Genomic DNA, 19,705 nt, shown 5'->3' on the forward strand with positions numbered 1-19,705 from the left:
GTCTGCCTTGAATTCTAGTGTTTGGCGAGTTTGCCAATCATACGTAAAATTAACGTTATCAACTTGTTATTGTGTATTAAACTTTAATATATATACATATTAAATAACATAATTTCCCAAATATAGTACACTTGAATTTCCCGACCAAAATTAATCAATAAAACTAATCTCTGGCGGCTCCTAAGCTTTAAAAATGCCTAGATTTCTAAATCATCGTCCTCATGTGTGTCCAAGTATCAAAAAATAATCAAGGTCAATGAATCTTTGTCTAGAATGAGTTGTAAATAACTCACTTTTAGAAAATGAACAATATAGTTGGGGTAGAGTGGGGTTCAAACCTCGGACTTCTGATTCGCAAATTTGCAACACTACCCACGGGACCACAACCCGATTTATAATATAAATATTTGATATCACACTATACATAAATCAGTTTATTAATTGAATGATTTCAGCATAAGTTGAATTCATCATTGTTTGTGAGCATTAAAAATTAAGAAAGCTGGACTTATTTAGTAAAAAAAATAAACTAACTATTTTTAGAAAAATAGTCTTCTTCCCAAGAAACATAAAAATGTATTCTATTTTTCTCGTTTTTCGTCAACAGTAATATTTATAATATCCTTACACTCCGTGAGAATTCTAAGAAAATTAAACCCACGAGCTTTACATTCAATATTTTACTTTTTTTTTATTTTTTTATTATATAAATAAAACAAGAGTGATACTTTAATCCACAAATTTGGATACACAAATGTGGATTAAAGTATCACTCGTGTTTTATTTATATAATAAATTACAATGAACTTCCATCAAGAATTTTTACTTACAAACTTAAATGTTTCAATATTATACGACTAACTGACCACATTTATTTTCTTAATTTTCCTTGTGGTTTATTACTAAGAAAGTACAATCTCCAAATCATTATTTGTGTTTTATATACTAAATTTAAGAAACTAAACTAATCATATCATATGAAATTCAATATCAAAGTTTATTAAGAACATACTTTTTTATCATCATTTTACATAATCATTTTACGCTTTAAAATCCACGTAAAACAAGTTTTAGGACGCATTGGTAATCTTATTTTGTTAATAGGGAATGTAAAATAATGTCGGCTAAACCTCAGCATAATTTAACCAAACGATTTTGTGACCGTGTCACACGAAATATTTATTTTAGATTTTTTTGTCTGTCATATTGTATTTCTCAGTCCCATTGAAATTTAACATTGTCTTAGAAAAGTATTCCGATTGCTCGGATTGCGAAAGGATTATTATTCCTATGTTCAAAAAGAGCGATGTCTTAATCTGTTTCTATTAAGGAAAACGGGTGTATAACGGAGGTGGACCTTATATGGATTTTCAAAATACTAAATGCTCAAAGTGATGGCCCATCTCTGTTGCAATCAATTTCTTTTCATGTTACCAACCATGTCACCTTCAATGAAATATAACTTTAAATTTATATGATGTATAACTGTAAAGTAAAAGTGGTTTTTAACAAATTTTAAAATTATTAATTATAATTATTATTATGATTGCGATCTCAGCACAAATCCCTCCCGAAATCTTTTCCTTTACTTTCATATAAAAATAAGCCCACAACATTGAAACTTTACTTTCATATAAAAATGAGCCCCCAACAAGGTGAAATAGGTCGTTGGATAGTGTTAGACGTGTGGTATCTTTAGCATGCATGTCATAAATGGAAACGTATTTCCTTTAAAAATACGTCAATTTACAAAAGAGTTTTTGTGTATTTTTATTTTCGTGTACGAAGGAAATCAACGGTATTTTAACATGCACGATTATTGTATCGCAGTTGACTAATGCTTAAATTGCTTATTCATATTTATTATTCTTTTGATGGCATTTTTATGAATACCTTACAACCTCACTCTCGAGACCAAACATTTATAAAATACATTATATATTTTTGGTAAAGCACGCTATGATTAATGGAAGCAAAACAATCAATCAAACGTTTCGCTGAAATATAATGACTATCTTTTCGAAACTCTGATTGAATAAATAGTTTTGATATATAGGTGTAACGTTATGTGCTTAGGATTTGTACAGTGTCATAATTGTTTCTGTATTCAACTTGTTAATTTTAAATCTGTGTCGTTTCACAACATACGCTTTTATTTTTTTATAACTAACTGGAATCCCATTATCTCTATTCACGTTGCCGGCATATTTATAAATCTTGATCACTTCCTTCCCAATCGAGTTGTGCGTATCATTGATTTTAAATGGAAATCTGATAAACAATGAGTATTGAAAAAGAAAATTACGATTTGATTGACAGACATTGGAAGTAAGGAATCTGAGAATTTATTGAGGATAGTAATCTAAATATTTTGCAATTCCATCAAATCATTTATAAATTTAATTTTAAAAATATGTGCAGAAATATTTATATATTTATGTATAGGTACATATCTATTTTTGAACAATATTTTTTTTCTCTTTTGGGCTATAACTGTTTTTCTGTTTCTTCAATATTATTTTTATTTATAGGAAACATATTCAATAACCGTATTTGCCGCAATAAACTAGTTTCTTTAAACAGGCATTTGCCCATATAGGAACCGATTGCAACATGAGCATACTAATATTTCTGGCTTGCCGACCTTTCATATACTAAGCCTACTTCTAGCACAAGCAGAATTTGTCTCTGAGTGAGTGTTTTTGGTGCCTTTTTATAAAATATGAAATGTTTGTATAAATAAATAAAATAAATAAATGTATAATTGATGACGACACTAAGACTGACAAAATAAAAACACAAAAAGGTGCGCGACAAGGTGACACAATTTTACCAAAGCTCTTCACGTTAGCCCTAGATGATATATTTTAAACCATTAACTGGGATAACAAGAAGGTGAAGGCAGATGGCACATATTTGAGTCACCTTAGATTTGCTGATGACATCATAGTTTTAAGTGAAAGCGTTGATGAATCGAATAATAAGATAAACGAATTGCATGAGGTTTCAAGTAAAATTGGTCTGAATATGAATATTACAAAAACAAAAAAATATAAGTCCAGAACACAAAATCATCACTGTTAACAATAAAAACCTCAAAATTGAATATAAATACATATATCTTGAAGATAAGATAAAACTGGGCAAAAAAGCAATCAATGGAGCTGCCCAGAAGAATAGAAATGAGTTAGGCAGCTTTTAGAAAAATTAGACACAAACTAAAAAATAATGAGATTCCGATTTGTCTGAAAAGAAAAGCATATTAATCATGTGTACTGCCAGTGACAACATCCGCATTAGAGACCATGGCTTTTACAAAAAGAAATGTAAAAAGCTCAAATGCACACAGTAACCGATGGAAAGATCTATCCTTGGTAAAAGCCTAAGAGACAGAGTAAGAAATCAGAAAATTAGGAACAAAACCAGAAAAGTGGATATCATGGATTGCGTAACAAGACTGAAGGAGATATAGGCAGGGCATGTTGGGAGACAAGACCCCACAAGATGGACCCCTGAAATTTCCATGTGAAGGTGAAGACATTGTGAGAATAAGAAAGGCGCCGGAAGACCTCAACAGAGATACTCCGACGACAAAACCGCTGTGGAAGGTAAAAAATGTCTGCAAGCAGCAACCGACCAAAATAAATGGAAGGATATAGAGGAAGCTTATATCGACTAATGGAGGACAAAAGGCTGAAAAAGAAAAAAAAGAAGATGCACAATATAGTGACGACTGCGACCTAGAGCAAATTATTAGTGCATTACGTTACGTACAAATATATATGTAACGTAATGCACTAATATGTAATGGACGATGTAATGCAATCTTAAACATCGGAATAAAGCGAATGACACATAAAATGATAACCCAGAGAGACTTATTGTAAATCTGAACAACCTTTCAGGAAATGTGATTAATTTAAATAGTTTCTAATTTTAAAATGTGTAACCGAGTTGGCGTTGCGCAGATTCAGGAATAAGTAATTTAGCAGCCCAAAGTAAGAACTCCGGTCTAACACAATTTCATTCCGAATTTCCATAATTTAGTTTTCTACAACCACCTAGTTAGAAATGGCTTCAAAATTGAAATATTTGGGCAAATAATAGAAACAAAAGCACCCGTTCTTCTTATTTTTATATTTGAAACACTAACTTTATGTTTATTTATAATAAAATGAATAAAAACAACCTTGTTTTTAACCACTTATTTTTAAACATATTACAAAAGAAATGAAGAACATTTAAAAGAAGGTAATATAGAATTCTAGGCATTTACAGGGCTTATGACCTGTCAATGACTGGTTTAATAATGGTGAATGTTACACAGTGTGTAAATTGGCCACTTTAACCAGCCATTGACAGGTCATAAGCCCTGTAGACGCCTAGACTTCTATATTACCTTCTCTTAAATGTTCTTCATCTCTGTTGTAACATGTTAATATAAACAGCTCCCAGGGGAGTTGAATCCAGTCCTTGTCTACAAAAATTTGGCAATTTCAAAATGTTGTTCACTTATTTTTTATTTATATTCTACTCCCGCAATAAATAAAGCTTACCCACCCAAACAATGGAGGCGGATTATTTTATAAATGACAATTTTTCTAAACAATTACCTTATTTCTTACCATCAAGCACTTAACCAGCATTCTACGCAACTAATAATATAGGAAGATTGTTCAGACAAAGTTATTTAAAGACAAACTATAAATATAATAAATTTTGCATCTTTCAATTAAATTGTAATTCAATCTACATTAAAAAAACTAAAATAAACTTCAATATTAGAGTAAAATATCTCTTAAGTTGCCAAAATACAAATATTTTTTCTGAATTCTTCTACAATTTTTTTTCAAATGTCTGAACTTTAGAATATTCGTCTATTGCTTGCACGATGTAATATAACCGCACACAAAATAAGGTATTCAAAATAAAAGTTATTTTGAAACACTTTGGTTCAACATTAATTCAAATGATTTATTTTCTTCATTAAGCCACTGATTTTTTTATAAATATCATACAAAGTACTTTCAAATGGCAAGTATGATTGTCAAATTTAAATCAAACATTTTCTCTCTTAAAGTCACAAAAACTGAAGGCTTTTGTTATTTAAGTGTCAGAATTTTTTCCCTTTTCAAAATGAATTTTTTGCTCACGGTCTTTTGTTGAACTTAAGGCGTCGGAGAAGTGCGTTAGGAAAAAGAGAAATTATTTTTTTCGTTATGGTTGACATAGTTTGAGCTTGAAAAGATTTAAAAGTTATGACGGTTAAAAAGCACTCGAGGGAAAAGGGAATATTATTTTTCCGTTTTTGACCTGTTAAAGCCGATTTTTCTTTAAGACGCCGGATAAATAAAAACTGTTTATATTTTCGTGAAATTTTATTTTCATTTCAACATTTATTTAAATTAAAGAGTCAAATAATTTATTTCATGAGAATTCTCGTCCCATATTAATCGATTCGAAAGATCTTATAAATTCACTATGATCATTTAATATACTATTCCGCCTGAATAAATATAATAGATTCTTACTCAAAATGGTACATATGCTTCTAAAATGATTGTTTTATTGACGTTTGTCATTAAATATATTATACCAAATAAAGAAATCCATTTATCACACGCATATCAAAAACTTATTTCACGTAGCACAACATTATTCAAAGTGACGATGAAAAAAATATATCTTTATTTTATAGCAATACGGGGGTCGGCAATTGAAGTAGTATCAATTAAATATTCTGCAATTTTGTCAATTTTGATTTTTTTAAATGAAAAACTTTAGGATATTGTTAAAACATTCTAATTTTATAATAATGTTATTGTTTGATGTAGCAACCTTTAGCGCAGATAAAACATCGCGTCTGTTCAAGAAGGCTTTACATGCTGGACGAATGTGGGCTGATGGTATTTTGTCTCATTCTTGGCAAAGAGCAATCTTTGAGGCGTCAACCGTCTCATACTTTTTAGCTGATACTTAAGCCTCTAGAATAGATAATATGGGAAAGTCCATTGGGTTTGAGTCCGGGGAATATGGAGAACTTTTTCTTGTAAAAAACGTTAGGTTTCACGGGCTTTATTAGACGGTGCCGAGTCTTGTTGAAATGTCCAATAATTTCTACCAATTTTTTTACGTGCCCAAGGTAACAACGATTATTTAAAATATTTTAACGGTAGGTTTATTGATTAACCTTTACGCCCTGTTCAATGAAAATGGGTGGTGAGCGTCTTGTGGCAGTAACCGTGGCCCAAACCATCACTGATGCAGGCGCTTGCTTTTGCAGAGCAATTCACTGGTATAAATTGACTTAATTTGCGGTGTTACCATACCTGATCGTTTGTTTGTTTACATATTGCTGTAACGTAAATTTTTTTCAACAGAAAATACCAAATTTTATATTTCAACGGGCAAGTGTTTTACCATCTTTGCTCCTGCTGGGCAAATTGCCTTTTGTGCAGGCGTTTACTCTTGCAATTTTTGTATTTTGTAGGACTTTAATTGAAGTTATTTTTTTTATTTGCGCCCCATGCATGAGAAGACACATTGAGATTTTTTGCCAATGGAACTGCGCTTTGTCGTGGATCACGTTGAATTCTGGCGTTTATCTTCCGAACTATTTATGTCAATGTTACTGTTTTTGGATGTCCACCTTCAAAGCGTTTTTTTATGCTTCCAGTATCATTGTAATATGAAATGGTCCGATACACAAACATTTTGTTCACATGTTAATGTCGTAGCTCAATAATTTATGGCTGGTTGCGATTTTCCAGCCAAATACAGAGCAATAATACTGTTAAGTTTGAATTCAATTTCAATGACTTGTTTTAACTGTGACGTAAAATAATATGCTTCGGTAGAATTAATAACAATATAACAGACTGACACGTGTCAAAACATGAATGCACTGTCATAAACCGCTTGGGTGCTACAGCAGCGTGAAATTACCTTGCGCCTACCCCAGTTTATATTTGATTTGGTGAAAAAATGTCACAAGAAAAACTCGACATGTTTATTGGTACCACTATCCGTCTGTATCAGAACAATTATTATGCATTAATTCAGAGGCAGTAAAACAATTAAGGTAGATAAACTTTTTGACAACTTGAATGAAGGTTCGGTAATCTTATCATATTATCGGTAAGTTCGTTTTATTAGAAGGAAAGCGGTCGTCTTGAGATGAGATAAGTGAATTAGCAGAATGTCAGTTGAGTCCTTAATCAATTTGGGAATGGAAACAAACACCGTACTCAATTACGGACTCCAATGAAAATATGATCTGGCTGGCCGGAGTTTAACTCAATACCTGAAAAAATTTTCCGGTTTTCACAGCAAATTTTAAGAAACCTTATGCCGTATTCAGCGACATTTCATTTGCAGAAAATATCTTGGAGGTGTGGACAGTAGAATGAAGTTTTCGAGAATGTTGGTTTTTCGGGGTTATAATGCAGTGTGTTGTTTGCACTTTTTTCCGACTTCTTAGATTGCATTACAGCGTCCATCATCAGAGTTAATATTTTTGGTATAGACATAAATGTAACGTTTTGTATTTAGGATTTGTACCATGTCACAGTAGATAATTTATTTTTTTTGAAAAATTGGATTTTAAGTTTTTTTTTTTTAATTTATGCCTTAGAGCTTATCTAGAAGAGGAGAATTCACCGCGAAACGTTTCGCGCGAATTCATTTGCACTTAAGTTTTTATGATGAGTTTTGTACTTTGGATTTGTACAGTGTCGCAGTAGACAATTTTGCTTTGTTTGAAAAACTGGGTTTAATTATTTTTTTTTAATTTATGGCTTAGAGTTTATCCAGAAGGGGGGGATTCGCGCGAATTCATTTGCGCGTTAGCGAGATACTAGGCACCAATACATTGCGTCCACAAGCATCGCGCGAATTCTAATTATGCGCGTAAATTGCGTGCACTTTGCCAAACTCTCGACTCGCGCTTGATTCGCGCGTATTGCGCATAAGTCGAGATACTAGAGACGCCTTGTTGCGTCCGGTTGAAGCACGAACTCTAGAACGAATGCACATATCAAGTGCCCTTCGTTCAACTACATGTTTTCTACCGACTTATTTTGTCCCTAAATGCTCGCGCTTTAGTACGCTCCTTCTGGATGCATCAGTGGCGCGTATTACGCACAAAAGAATCGAAGTGAATTCACTCTTTCTGGACAAGCTCTTAATGTTTTAATTTAAACTAACTTTGATTTTACATGTTAAATCTTTGATAAATGTGATCGTTTTGCATATAAACCTCAAAAATTAAACATTGGTATTTTCTTTGGTTTTACACTCACAATGCGTTATTATGTTGTAACATATATCCAATATACAAAATAACGCAACCATTAAAATTAATATGGAACCATTCAAAAATCAAACTTTATTAACAGTTACAATATTTGAGTTTGTCCAAATGTTCGTAAACAAAAGACTGGATTTCACCCCCTCGGGAATCATTACGATAAACAAATTACAACAGGGATGGAGAATACCGTAAAAAGGGAATATGGAAGTCTAGGCATTTACAGGGCTTATGACCTGTCATTGACTGGATTAAGTGGCCACTTTACAACTGTATAACCTTCACCATTTTTGCCTATGTTTAAACATCCATATTTCTTCAATTCTTCCATTTGTTGATTTTAGTGAAGTTAATGAGCCGAAACCTTTATCGTTGTGAAGAGATTCATCTTGAGTGAACTAAAACCAACAAATGGAAGAATCGAAGAAATATGGATGTTTAAACATAGGAAAAAATGGTGAATGTTATACAGTGTGTAAAGTGGCCTCTTGAACCAGCCAATGACAGGTCATAAGCCCTGTAAATGCCTAGACTTCCATATTCCCTTTTTACGGTATTCTCCATCCGTGTTGTAATTTTTTAATTATTAACAGTTATTGAAATGTGGTTTATGAATAAAAACAAGCACGAATAATAATAAGAATGCATCTTTGCCCAGAATTTTCAATAATTATAACACGTTTTTTGCTGAATAATATTTTCTCACTTTACACAAATTTTAAGAAAATTCTAGAACCCTAATTAAAAAAAAATATTATAATTTAATCTAACTTTACCTTTCTAATATTTTATTTTTCGTACACTTCAATATTGTAATTATTTTCTCTTGTTTGAAAGAAGAAAGAAAGAAGAGCTGATAACTCCGTATTACTCCGTATGGATCCGCCAGCAAAAAGATTTTTAGGTCCGAGTAAACAAAAAACTTTTTCTTTTATTATTTTCATTGCTATTGTTATAATTTATTTATTTTTTACGTGTGTAATAATACGGAGTGGCTATTTTAATGTACGCTTTTTTTCTTATTTTTTTGACATTGTATTTAGTAATGTATAAAAAACTATAATAAGCCTATAATTTTGGTTTATTTGTAAAAAAAAAATTGTTTTAATGGCTGTTGTTTTTTTTAATAAATAAAATTAAAATAAAGTATTAACGAAAGTTAATATTAATGTTACGACGCAATAACAGTTTAAATGATTTGAAAAAATAAATCAAAACACCAAATTACATTATAAGGAAATAAAAAGAAGGGTGGAAAGCAATAAAGGATATAGTTAGTCATTTCATTTAATGAGTGAATTAATGAATTGGTGATACAGAAAATTTTTGCTAGTCTCAAACTTAGAAAATTTACCCAACCTTGTCTTATCGTTTATCGATGTACGGTGGCCAATTGAAAATATATTTTTCTTAAATACGTTTTATTTTTAAATTAATACTCTTAATATAAGAGTCATTCTCACTAGGGAAACGCATTTAAGAAAAAAAGTTATAATAAAGAAATAACAAGTTTTTTTCAATGAAATATTAATAAGGGTTTATGAAGTACTGTCGAGAAAAACGACTACAATAAAAAATATTTTTAAATTAATAATTTTAAATTGCCGCAAAAACGGTTCATTACATTGGCCAAGCCCAAGGTTTAATTTCGAACCTTGTTTGTGATCGTTTAAATTGAATTGGAACATATTCACAAATCTTGACGTCACTATTGTTAAGACCAAACAGTTCGCGTTTTTGTTAAGACATATTTTGAAACATTTTTTTTTTAAATCATGCTTAAACACATTTATTCACAAATTCGAAATTGATTTAGAATATGCAATTATTTTTTTATAAATTCTTTTCACGTGTTTATATTGGTATTCGTAGTTTGTGATGTTTTCCTGTAATGTTTGTATTTTTAACTTCTGCACGTAGATATAAAAATTTTGGCAATGAAATGAATGTAGTACTATTTTTGCCGTTTTGATGTAGGGCAAAATACTGTTAACGGAAAAACCAGGCAAATGGTTTTAATGAGATCTTATAAAGATTAGTTACGAAATGTTAAGAATAATCTACGATAAGAGTTATGACCAACCCTCACAGATTTTTTGTTTTTAATTAAGATAACTTCATAACAAACTGCGGTTGTGGAAAAATATAATTAAAACTTTTCAGTTTTTTTCAGCTTAAAAGAGAACAAAACAACGTTTCTGATAATAAAACTGAAACATGTTCAAGCATATTTTTCTTATCTTGAATTCAGTTACGACTTTCAAAGTTATTTGTTGGTAAAAATACCATTTATGAGTTGTTGAAAGCATTGTGAAAAAAAGCAATTACCTTCCGCTGTGGCAATTTTCTTTTGACCTGCTTATTTGTGTGTTTATTTTATATTTATAAATAAATCGCGTATGAGGGTATTAATTATTATCGATATACCCTTTAACACTTTGAGTACCGGCCGAACACATATAGAATTTACCCTGTGCCCGGCCCATTTTTGTGAAATTTCATGCTTTGTGAAGGGTTTCTTAAAAATATCATAATTATGAAAATTCTAAGTTAAATCAGTTGAAACTTCTCAGATTTATTTGATATAATCAAATAAATCAGTTTTTGATAGTTCTGCCAACATTGGCTTTTGTGGAGAGCCACATTGCACTGTTCGCACATATACAGGGCCTCACTCCTTTTTTTTGTGGTTTGTATCCCGGATCCGTGTAAACACGTGATAATAATAACCATATTTTGTGTCCCGGTCCCGTGTTTTCACGTAGTTTTCCAGCAAAATCAACATAAAAGGACTAATTTAAGTCACTAGATGTCAATAAAATGCACTTTTTTAGACAGCTGATAAACCACGTGAAAAAACGGGGCCGGGACACATCGCATGGTTATATAATCTCGTGTTTACACGGCTCCGGGATACAAAATGTTGAGAACATCCTTAGGAAATAAATAATGTTCTCAAACGCAGTTCCAATCAAAAATTTTACTACTTTGAATCAGATGAAGATATGCTACGAAAATGTGTCTGTTAATAAAAGAGTTTATACCTAATAGGCGGTAAATAAAACAGCCATTTTGTTATTAACTCTTGTGTGGTTGTCATGTTACATTAGTCGACATAAGATACAAGACTTGATATTTTTATTTATTTTATATACGGTCTAAGCCAATAACAACAGTTACATGAAGAAACATAAATACAAGAACTGCACAAAATTTATTTTTATTTTTTATTTTTATTTATTCAAATTAATATACAAAAGTAAACAAAATCTAGATCACGCCAAAATAATAAATAAAAGTTTATCGGAGCGTTTCTAATACAATCTTTTTTTTGAAATAGTTAATTATCACAAAATATAAAATAAACACTAAAACAAACAGCAAAAACAACCACTGTTAAAATTAAATAACACAAATATACTTGAAATGGATAAACACAACTTTACACCTTGAAGTTTTGATTCTTGATGAGGAAATCCTTCAACCGTTTGGTTTTTTGCTGCAAACTGGTAGAGTTCTTTACATCGGCAGGAAGCTTATTATATAAAACTTTGTTTCAAAGACCAACAAGGGCAATTCAATAATGGTATATAATATATTCATTAAAACAAAAGAAAGACTTTAAGCTAAACCATGCCAATACAACTTCATCCCACACTGTTTTAGTCGCGAAGAGATCTACGAAAAGCTGGAAGATATATCATAAAAAATTCCAAGTCTACACAATCTACACATTCTGGACATGGGGGCATAAAAACAAAAGTTGCACTTAGAAGATTTAATAAACAGCAGATTTTGACTTCTGGTGGCATTGTTGGGAACATGAAGAGAAATTGATTGCAAAAGAGATGAGACATCACTTATAGCATTAAGTATTTTGAAAATGCATGTAAGGTCCATCTCAGTTATATATCTCTCTTATTTTTTTTAATGAAGTTGAATTTTTCGTAATCTTCAAATGGGCATTTTTACACCAGATGTGGAAAGTAAAATTTGTAAATTTGTTGTTTTTGGATATCAATACATTTTCTTAATCCCTGTTAGGCAAATAATGAATGTCCGCCAATACAGCAATAAATCTGCATAAGAGAGAGCACAAGGATAAAACTCATAGCAAGGAAGACAGAGACGCTGTTCTGTGGCCGGTGTTAATGGGAAACAGATTTAGTCAGTTATTGACAGTGATGGGGGAGATTATCATCAAAATGGCGCTACAGCCTTTTGTGGGCTCTGGCCTCCTCCAAAATTTGTTTTTATTTGTCTCTGCATCCTGCGGCTCATCTTCAATGTTTTAGGCCAACCGCTGTAATGTCACTTTCCACATTATCCAACAATCCTAATTTTGGTCTGCCTCTGTTTCGTCTGCCTTCCGGAGTTGTATAAACAATATTTTTTGAGGTACGGTTGTCATTCATTCTGTGCGCAAGGTCCAACTATTGTAATCCTTTTATTTTGATGAATTGTGCAATGTTGGGTTTGCCATACAGCGCCTCTAATTCATGATGGAACCGTCTCCTCCACACTCCGTTTTGGTTGACAGCACCAGATATCTTTCTTAAAAGTGATGGCGGACGCACGCATGTAAAATGAGCGGTGTATTTATGATTTTTAATTTATTTTGCTACAAAAGAGCTAAATTTAATGTTTTTTTAAATAAATTATTTGAATAATATTATTAACGAGGCATTTTAAGAAAAAAAAAACACTTTTAAATATTGATATATAATTCCCCATAGTAGAGTATAATATACCATGTTTATTTACAATTCAATTTATTTTGTTGCATCTATCTATGTAGGTAAACCCGTACTAAGAAAACGAATTATCAAACAGCAACCTCTTTTTTTTTCAAATCTTTGAACTATAGAATATTCCGTCTTTTGCTTGTGGCAACGAGATATTACATCACCGCATGCATAGGGACTATTTACCACAGTCTTTTAAGAGTTATTTTTTTTTTTTGCATACAGCACGACAGAACGATAATTAATTTAGTTCTCGGTGATAAGAAGTAAACTAAATACTAGATTGAAAAAAAGTCATATTGTTACACAGAATGTAAAGATAAGGAGAATTATGTTCAGCAATTTCGTAATTGTAATAAAATTAGTGAATGTTCACCATAAATTTCAATTTTCCCTATAATTGATGAAACAAGAGGAGCATGAAGAAGGGAACTATTTCTAAGAACTTTGGGGGATCATTTATGGAGAGCTTGGATAGTAATTTAGGAGATTAATGAGAACTAGAGGCCAATTTGACAAAAAAAAACATATCTATTATTTCGCGACATTTTTGCAGGGATAAAAAGTGATGATTGTTCCATGTTTGAAATGTCGATCAGATTCAATTTTGAATACAGAAAGCGCAATCATCACAGTAAATAATTGAAACACTAAAATTGTGGATGAATAGATTTATCTGGGGCACAACCTAAAAATTATCAAACATCGGAGTTGCCAAGATGAATTCAAATGTGATTTTTAATAAAAAAATAGGGTTTGGAGAAAAAAAAGCTATTTTGGTTTTGTCTGTTTTTCTTCATCAATCAATCAGTTCAATCAAATAAAATTTGGTTATTTGCCACCATCAAAATTTAATAAGAAAGATGTAAAATTTTAAAGCTTTATACTATCGGACCTAGTGACAGTCATTTAACAAGTTTTTTTGTTGGTTATACAGCTTATAATTGGGCTTTATTACTTAAAAATTAATGAATTTTGACTAAGTTCTGTTTGAAATACCACTCTTCAATTAAAATGAGCTGGGCTGTTTTTGGCAAACTTGAACACTATAAACATATTACAACAGAGATGTAGAACTTTTTAGAGAAGGTAATATATAAGTCTAGACATCTACAGGGCTTATGACCTATCATTGGGTGGTTTAAGTGGCCACTTTACACACCGTGTAACATTCACCATTCTGCCCACGATTTAACATATTATTCCTTCAATTCTTTCATTTGTTGATGTTTGTGAAGTTAAAAAGCTGAAACCTTTGTTGATGCGGTTGAGATTCATCTGATTGAATTATTTCACCTACAAACACTAGGCAACGCCTGAAAATTTGGTTTTCAATTTCTATACTTCTTGACGGACCAGGTGGATTTATCAACAGTATTTTGAGTGAGTCTAAATTTTTGTAGACATGTAGTAGATTCAACTCATTAGGAAGCTACTTATATTTACATATTTTAACAGAGATTAAGAACGTTTTAGAAAAGGTAAGTTAAGGGCTTATAACCTGTCATTGGCTGGTTGAGATGGCCACTTAACTTTAGGTCATAAGCCTTGTATATGCCTAGACTTCTATTTAACTTTCTTTTAAATGTTCTTCATCTCTGTTGTAATATGTTTATATAAGCAGATCCCTACAGAGTTGAATCCAGTTCTACAAACTTTTGGACAAACTCAAAATAATGTAATAAAATAAATAGAACAACTTTGTTTTTAACCAGTAATTTTTATTTTACACAGACCGGTTTCAAAGCTAACAAGCTTCTTCAATCTGCATTGGAAAAACTAAAAGAAATTTTTATATTGGAGTAAAAGAACACTTAAGATGCTTAAATAATAATAATTTTACATAATTCGCAAACCATCTGATAGAAAATAATCATAACTTTAATAAAGACACTGGATTAAAAGAACTTCATGTTGAAAATAAAATATTAAAATGAGACAACTTAGAAATCTTAGAAAGTAAAAAGTGATTCATAATAAGAAAACTATAATTAATAACCAAAAAAACAATATTTATTTTATTCCTCTCCTGTCTAACTTCGAAAATAGTGATAACAAATTACCACCCGTGTAAGGAAAAAACGACCTAATTCATTGGGTCCACGTGTAGTATTAAGTGAACATAATAAAAATAAAAAAGGAATCAATACATTAGTTCGCTAGTCAGATGGCAGAAGGGCCAATCTTTTATTTTAAAAAATGTTCAATAGAGCTGAAATACTTCTCAATTTCACGACTTTAATCCACAAACAAAAATATTTTAGTGTTTTTTTTTCAATAATAAATCACCATTCTAAATGCTAATTTTTTAATTTTTTTGCTGCGTGTATTTACTTAAATATTATTAAAACTTTTGAAAACTAAAACATAAACAAAAATACAGATGGTCCCTTCTGCCATCTGACTACCGAGTTACGTAAACCTTGACGAAGAAACTTGTTTGCTTTTAAACCGGTCAGTGGAAAATAAAAATTAGCGGTTTAAAACAAAGTTGTTTTATTTATTTTATTCTAATTAATAACTACAAAGTTAGTGCTTCACATATAAACTTTGTATCAAAATATTGAAGTTAAATTTAACTAAATTCTCAACTTTTCCCTCTTTCCAATTGTTCCAAGAAGCTAAACCTTTAGATCCAAGACAAATGTATTGTTTTCAATGTTTAAAATATATATTTAAGAACCAAAATTTATTTACAAGTCATTAAAATAGATCAAGTCAACGAAGGAATTGTGTGTTAGAAATACCACATTGTAAAACGAGGCTCGCACAGATACATGCATATTTTATAGGCCCAAAAATGTTTAATTCTTTTTTTACTGATAATATTTTAATAATTCCAAGTTTTCAAAATTCTTTTAAAAAACTTGCACTATCCTGAATTCAAATGAACTGTTTTTTTCTATGATTTATTTTTTTGCCCTTTAATAATAAGGAATATTTTTGTGTTTTTTTTTTTTTAAATCTCTTGCTTTTTTAATTACTATAAAAAAATACCATATTATCTTTAACAGAATATTTTATTTTTTCTGTCTTATGTAACACAAAAATATTATAACTGTCCATTATTTATTATAGGAGCAAAAGTTCATTAAAATTTTCTTGTATACCCACGAAGAGGCCATTCCTTTGTGGGATTTTTTATTTACTATATTTTTATTAATATGTATATCATTGCTATGTAATTATGCTTTTTTTTTAAAACTCTGTTTTATTATTATGTTTATTGTAAAAAAAACAAAAAATAAATTAAAACAAAAAATATATTTATAAAAAAATAAAAAAATATTGTCATCCCAATTAGTTAAAAAAGAAACATCCTTAAGTCGTGCATACTGCCGGTGATGATATATGGACTGAAGACGATGACACTTATAAAGAACATGTTGAATGGCTCAAATGCACGCAACGACCCACCCAGAAGCTCATTCTTGTTATAAGTCTAAGAGAAAGAATGAAAAATTATGCATTTTAACGCAAACCGGAGTGGTGGATATCATGAGCCGCGTCGTGAAACGGCAATGCAGGATACCACAAAATGGACTCCTATAACCTTGAAATGGAGACCTTGGGAGAGGAAAAAAGGTGTTGGAAGACCTCTAAAGAGATAGGCCGATGATATAGTCGCCGTAGGGGAAAGAAATTGCTACGAAAAGCAAACGACGGAGAAAGATGAAAGGATATGGAAGAGGCTTATATCCAGTAGTGGAGAGAAGAAGACTAAAAAACAATAAGAATAAGAAGATTAGATTGAATGTCATGTTTCAAACGGAAATATAATAAATGTTCTTGACAAATTTATTTTGCATATCTTGGCTCGGCACATCTGGCGTTGTCGTTTTTCACAAATAATGCAAAAGGTCAATTTTTCTATGATTTCTTCCAACACCTTCTAATGTAAGCTTTTATCTGCTTGTTCGGGGCCCATTGCTTTCTTCATAGTTTAACACTGTTATGCTTAGGTGAAATTTAAGGGTATTGATATTGAAAAGGTGGACAAATTTAAATACCTCGGCAGCATTCTAACAGAGACTCTCGACCCAGATATAGAAATTAAATGCAGAATTGAGACAGCAAGAGCTGATTTTCATAAAATAAAATCTCTCTTCTGCAATGCTAATCTCAACTTGAAAATAAGGCAAAGATTGGTAAAATGTTATTGGTGGTCAGTATTGTTGTATGGCTGTGAGACTTGAACTCTGAAAGTGAACACTATGAATAGGCTGGAGGTTTTTGAGATGTGGTTGCATCGCAGAATGCTTAAGATATCTTGGACAGACCTAATAACGAACTCAGAAGTCTTTAGTCGAGATAGAACGAACAAAGAACTCTTAACCACCATAAAAGTTTGTAAAATTTCATATCTGGGGCAAATAATGCGTGGAGAAAAGTACCACTTGCTTTATTTAATTTTGAAAGGCAAGATTGAGGGTCACAGAGGGGCTGGAAGAAGACAGATGTCCTGGCTGCGAAATATACGAGACTGGACTGGCTTCAGGACTGTGAAGCAGATTTTCCGGGCAGCACAGGACAGGGAGACTTTTGCCAGAGTGATTGCCAACGTTGGGGATACCTGACAGGGCACTAAGAGAAGATGCTAAGGTGGTACCCAATGCAAAACAATGAGTCGGAAATTTCGAAAGTCGGTGAAAAAAAATTGCAATATGTACATATACACCTTCTTACTAATTTGTCATTTTATGTATCCATGCATGTGTTTGGTGTCAAGCGAGTCTTTAATAAAATTGATATAGTTTGTATTCAAAATCCTATAAAAAGTATATTCTAATCTATGTAGAGCATAACTTGAATATAGCGTGAATGTACTTTTGTTATTAAACATAAGCATGCCAATAATTAATATTTTGTTCAATAGCATTTATGCAATAGGGCACGTACTACGAATACCGATAAAACTGGATTTAGAATAATTATTGTATTTTTAAAATCAATATGGATATTGTGGAAAAATATTTTCAAATAAAACTTTAAAAAATAAATTTAAAAAAACACATGTCACTAGAAAAACGTGACACGTTTGGCACTGATAGTTGTGATGTCAAGATTCGTGACGATGTTTTTAAAAAAAAAAATGGTTTGGAACAAAGGTTAAAATAAACATGAATTGTAACGTATTTGGGGTGTGGCCAACGCAATGACCGTTTTTCCGGAAATTCAAAATTACAAATTCAAAAATAAATTTTTTCATCATCATCATCATTCCCTTTCCGTACCTAATGGTGCATAGGGCACTGCATTGGTACACCAATCGCAGTGTATCTTGATCATTTTTGTTACATGAAGGTAAGGTGATCAGTCTTACGCTTCAGGTACCAGTCCAGAGACTGGTTTTTAAAAAATATTTTATAGCAACCATGTCAGGAATCCGAGGCCTCTTGCATGGTAGGCAAATGCGCTGACCATTAAATCACGGGGCCGGAAATGTTTCTTATGCTACCAAAAAGTTGCATTTTTTTTTCTAGACAGTATTTTGTAGACCCCTTTTGTAATAAATGTATTTTTTTTATTTATATTTCCCTATTAAAGCATTTAAAATAAATAAAGAAAATATCCGTTTTAGTAAATTTCTTAAAACGCAATTCATTTTCATAATTTTGACGAAAAATTTTTTTTTATTTAACTCATTTTTTTTTAATGCAACCGGCTTTAAGTATGTTAAACTCTAAAAAACACGTTCTTCAAGGGTGAATACAAAATCACTACATAGTTTAGTACTACGCCAACTGTTCAATAAATTACTCCAAACGTAAGATGCCGAGAAACTCGTAGTTACAAAATAGCGTTAATTCCCTAACAGTTAACTTTTACAAGCTGTAAAACAACCCTAAACTTGTTTAAAATTTTACGCAGGCCCGTAAATTACAATCCCCGCGCTAAGTGCCGATTTTAGCAGACGGTCAAAAGTTAACCATTAATTTATTACGCAGTTCTATCAACGTCAAGTTTCGGATCCTTAAAGATACATCAAATGCCGTAAAAATGATACTATCGGCATTTTTATATATTTTTGTTTTATAGGGGTAGTGTTTTACTGCCAGTTATTTCAGATAAGAATATCGAATAAGGCTACCACGAGACAATAAATTTAAATATAATTATTATCTCCTATACTATATTCCTTCTATGATACTATACTTTGCGAATAGTATATGGCGTAAATTACTAGTAAATATAATATCAAATCAATATTACTATAACTGAGCTAGGTTAAAATTGTTTGAAATAGAGTAAAAATATAACAGTGATCTTTGATTAAAAACTTTGGACACTGACATGCTCATCATTGGGAAAATACTATGAAAAACCCTGCTGTGAAAGAGCCAAAAAACTATGAAAATTAAAAAAAAAAAAACATTTTTATTTTTAGCTTACTAAAATTTGTTGCTTTTTTCAAAACTTTTTTTAGCATCACCGTGTATTAAAATAAATAAACAATAATTGGTAATTAATTTTGAAAAATTTGTTTTTTTGTGATTTTTTCTATGTAATGCAGGATTTTTCATACTATTTATATTATTTTTTTTTTTTTGACGAAATACTCGTAAGTATAACATTAGCAAATGTTTGGTATTTACAGACTTAGTAATAATGTTTCTACGTGTTTTTTTTTTAAAGGAATAACCCGCTAAGC

General features: G+C 31.1%; 1 protein-coding gene across 1 annotated transcript in view; it reads left to right on the top strand.

The window, feature by feature from the left end:
* The first annotated feature begins 3,479 nt into the window (after nt 1-3,479).
* LOC148272679 (uncharacterized) overlaps nt 3,480-19,705 on the top strand; it is a 109,842-nt gene continuing 93,616 nt past the window's right edge. Inside the window, exon 1 of the mRNA XM_088239727.1 lies at nt 3,480-3,608. Within this exon, the coding sequence (XP_088095853.1) occupies nt 3,480-3,608 (129 nt within the window). The remainder of the gene's footprint in view (nt 3,609-19,705) is intronic.

Source organism: Micrasema longulum, unplaced genomic scaffold (assembly GCF_059751315.1).
Source record: "Micrasema longulum isolate JH-2025_06_02 unplaced genomic scaffold, ASM5975131v1 h1tg002239l, whole genome shotgun sequence".
In the NCBI taxonomy this organism is placed as follows: Eukaryota; Metazoa; Arthropoda; class Insecta; order Trichoptera; family Brachycentridae; genus Micrasema; species Micrasema longulum.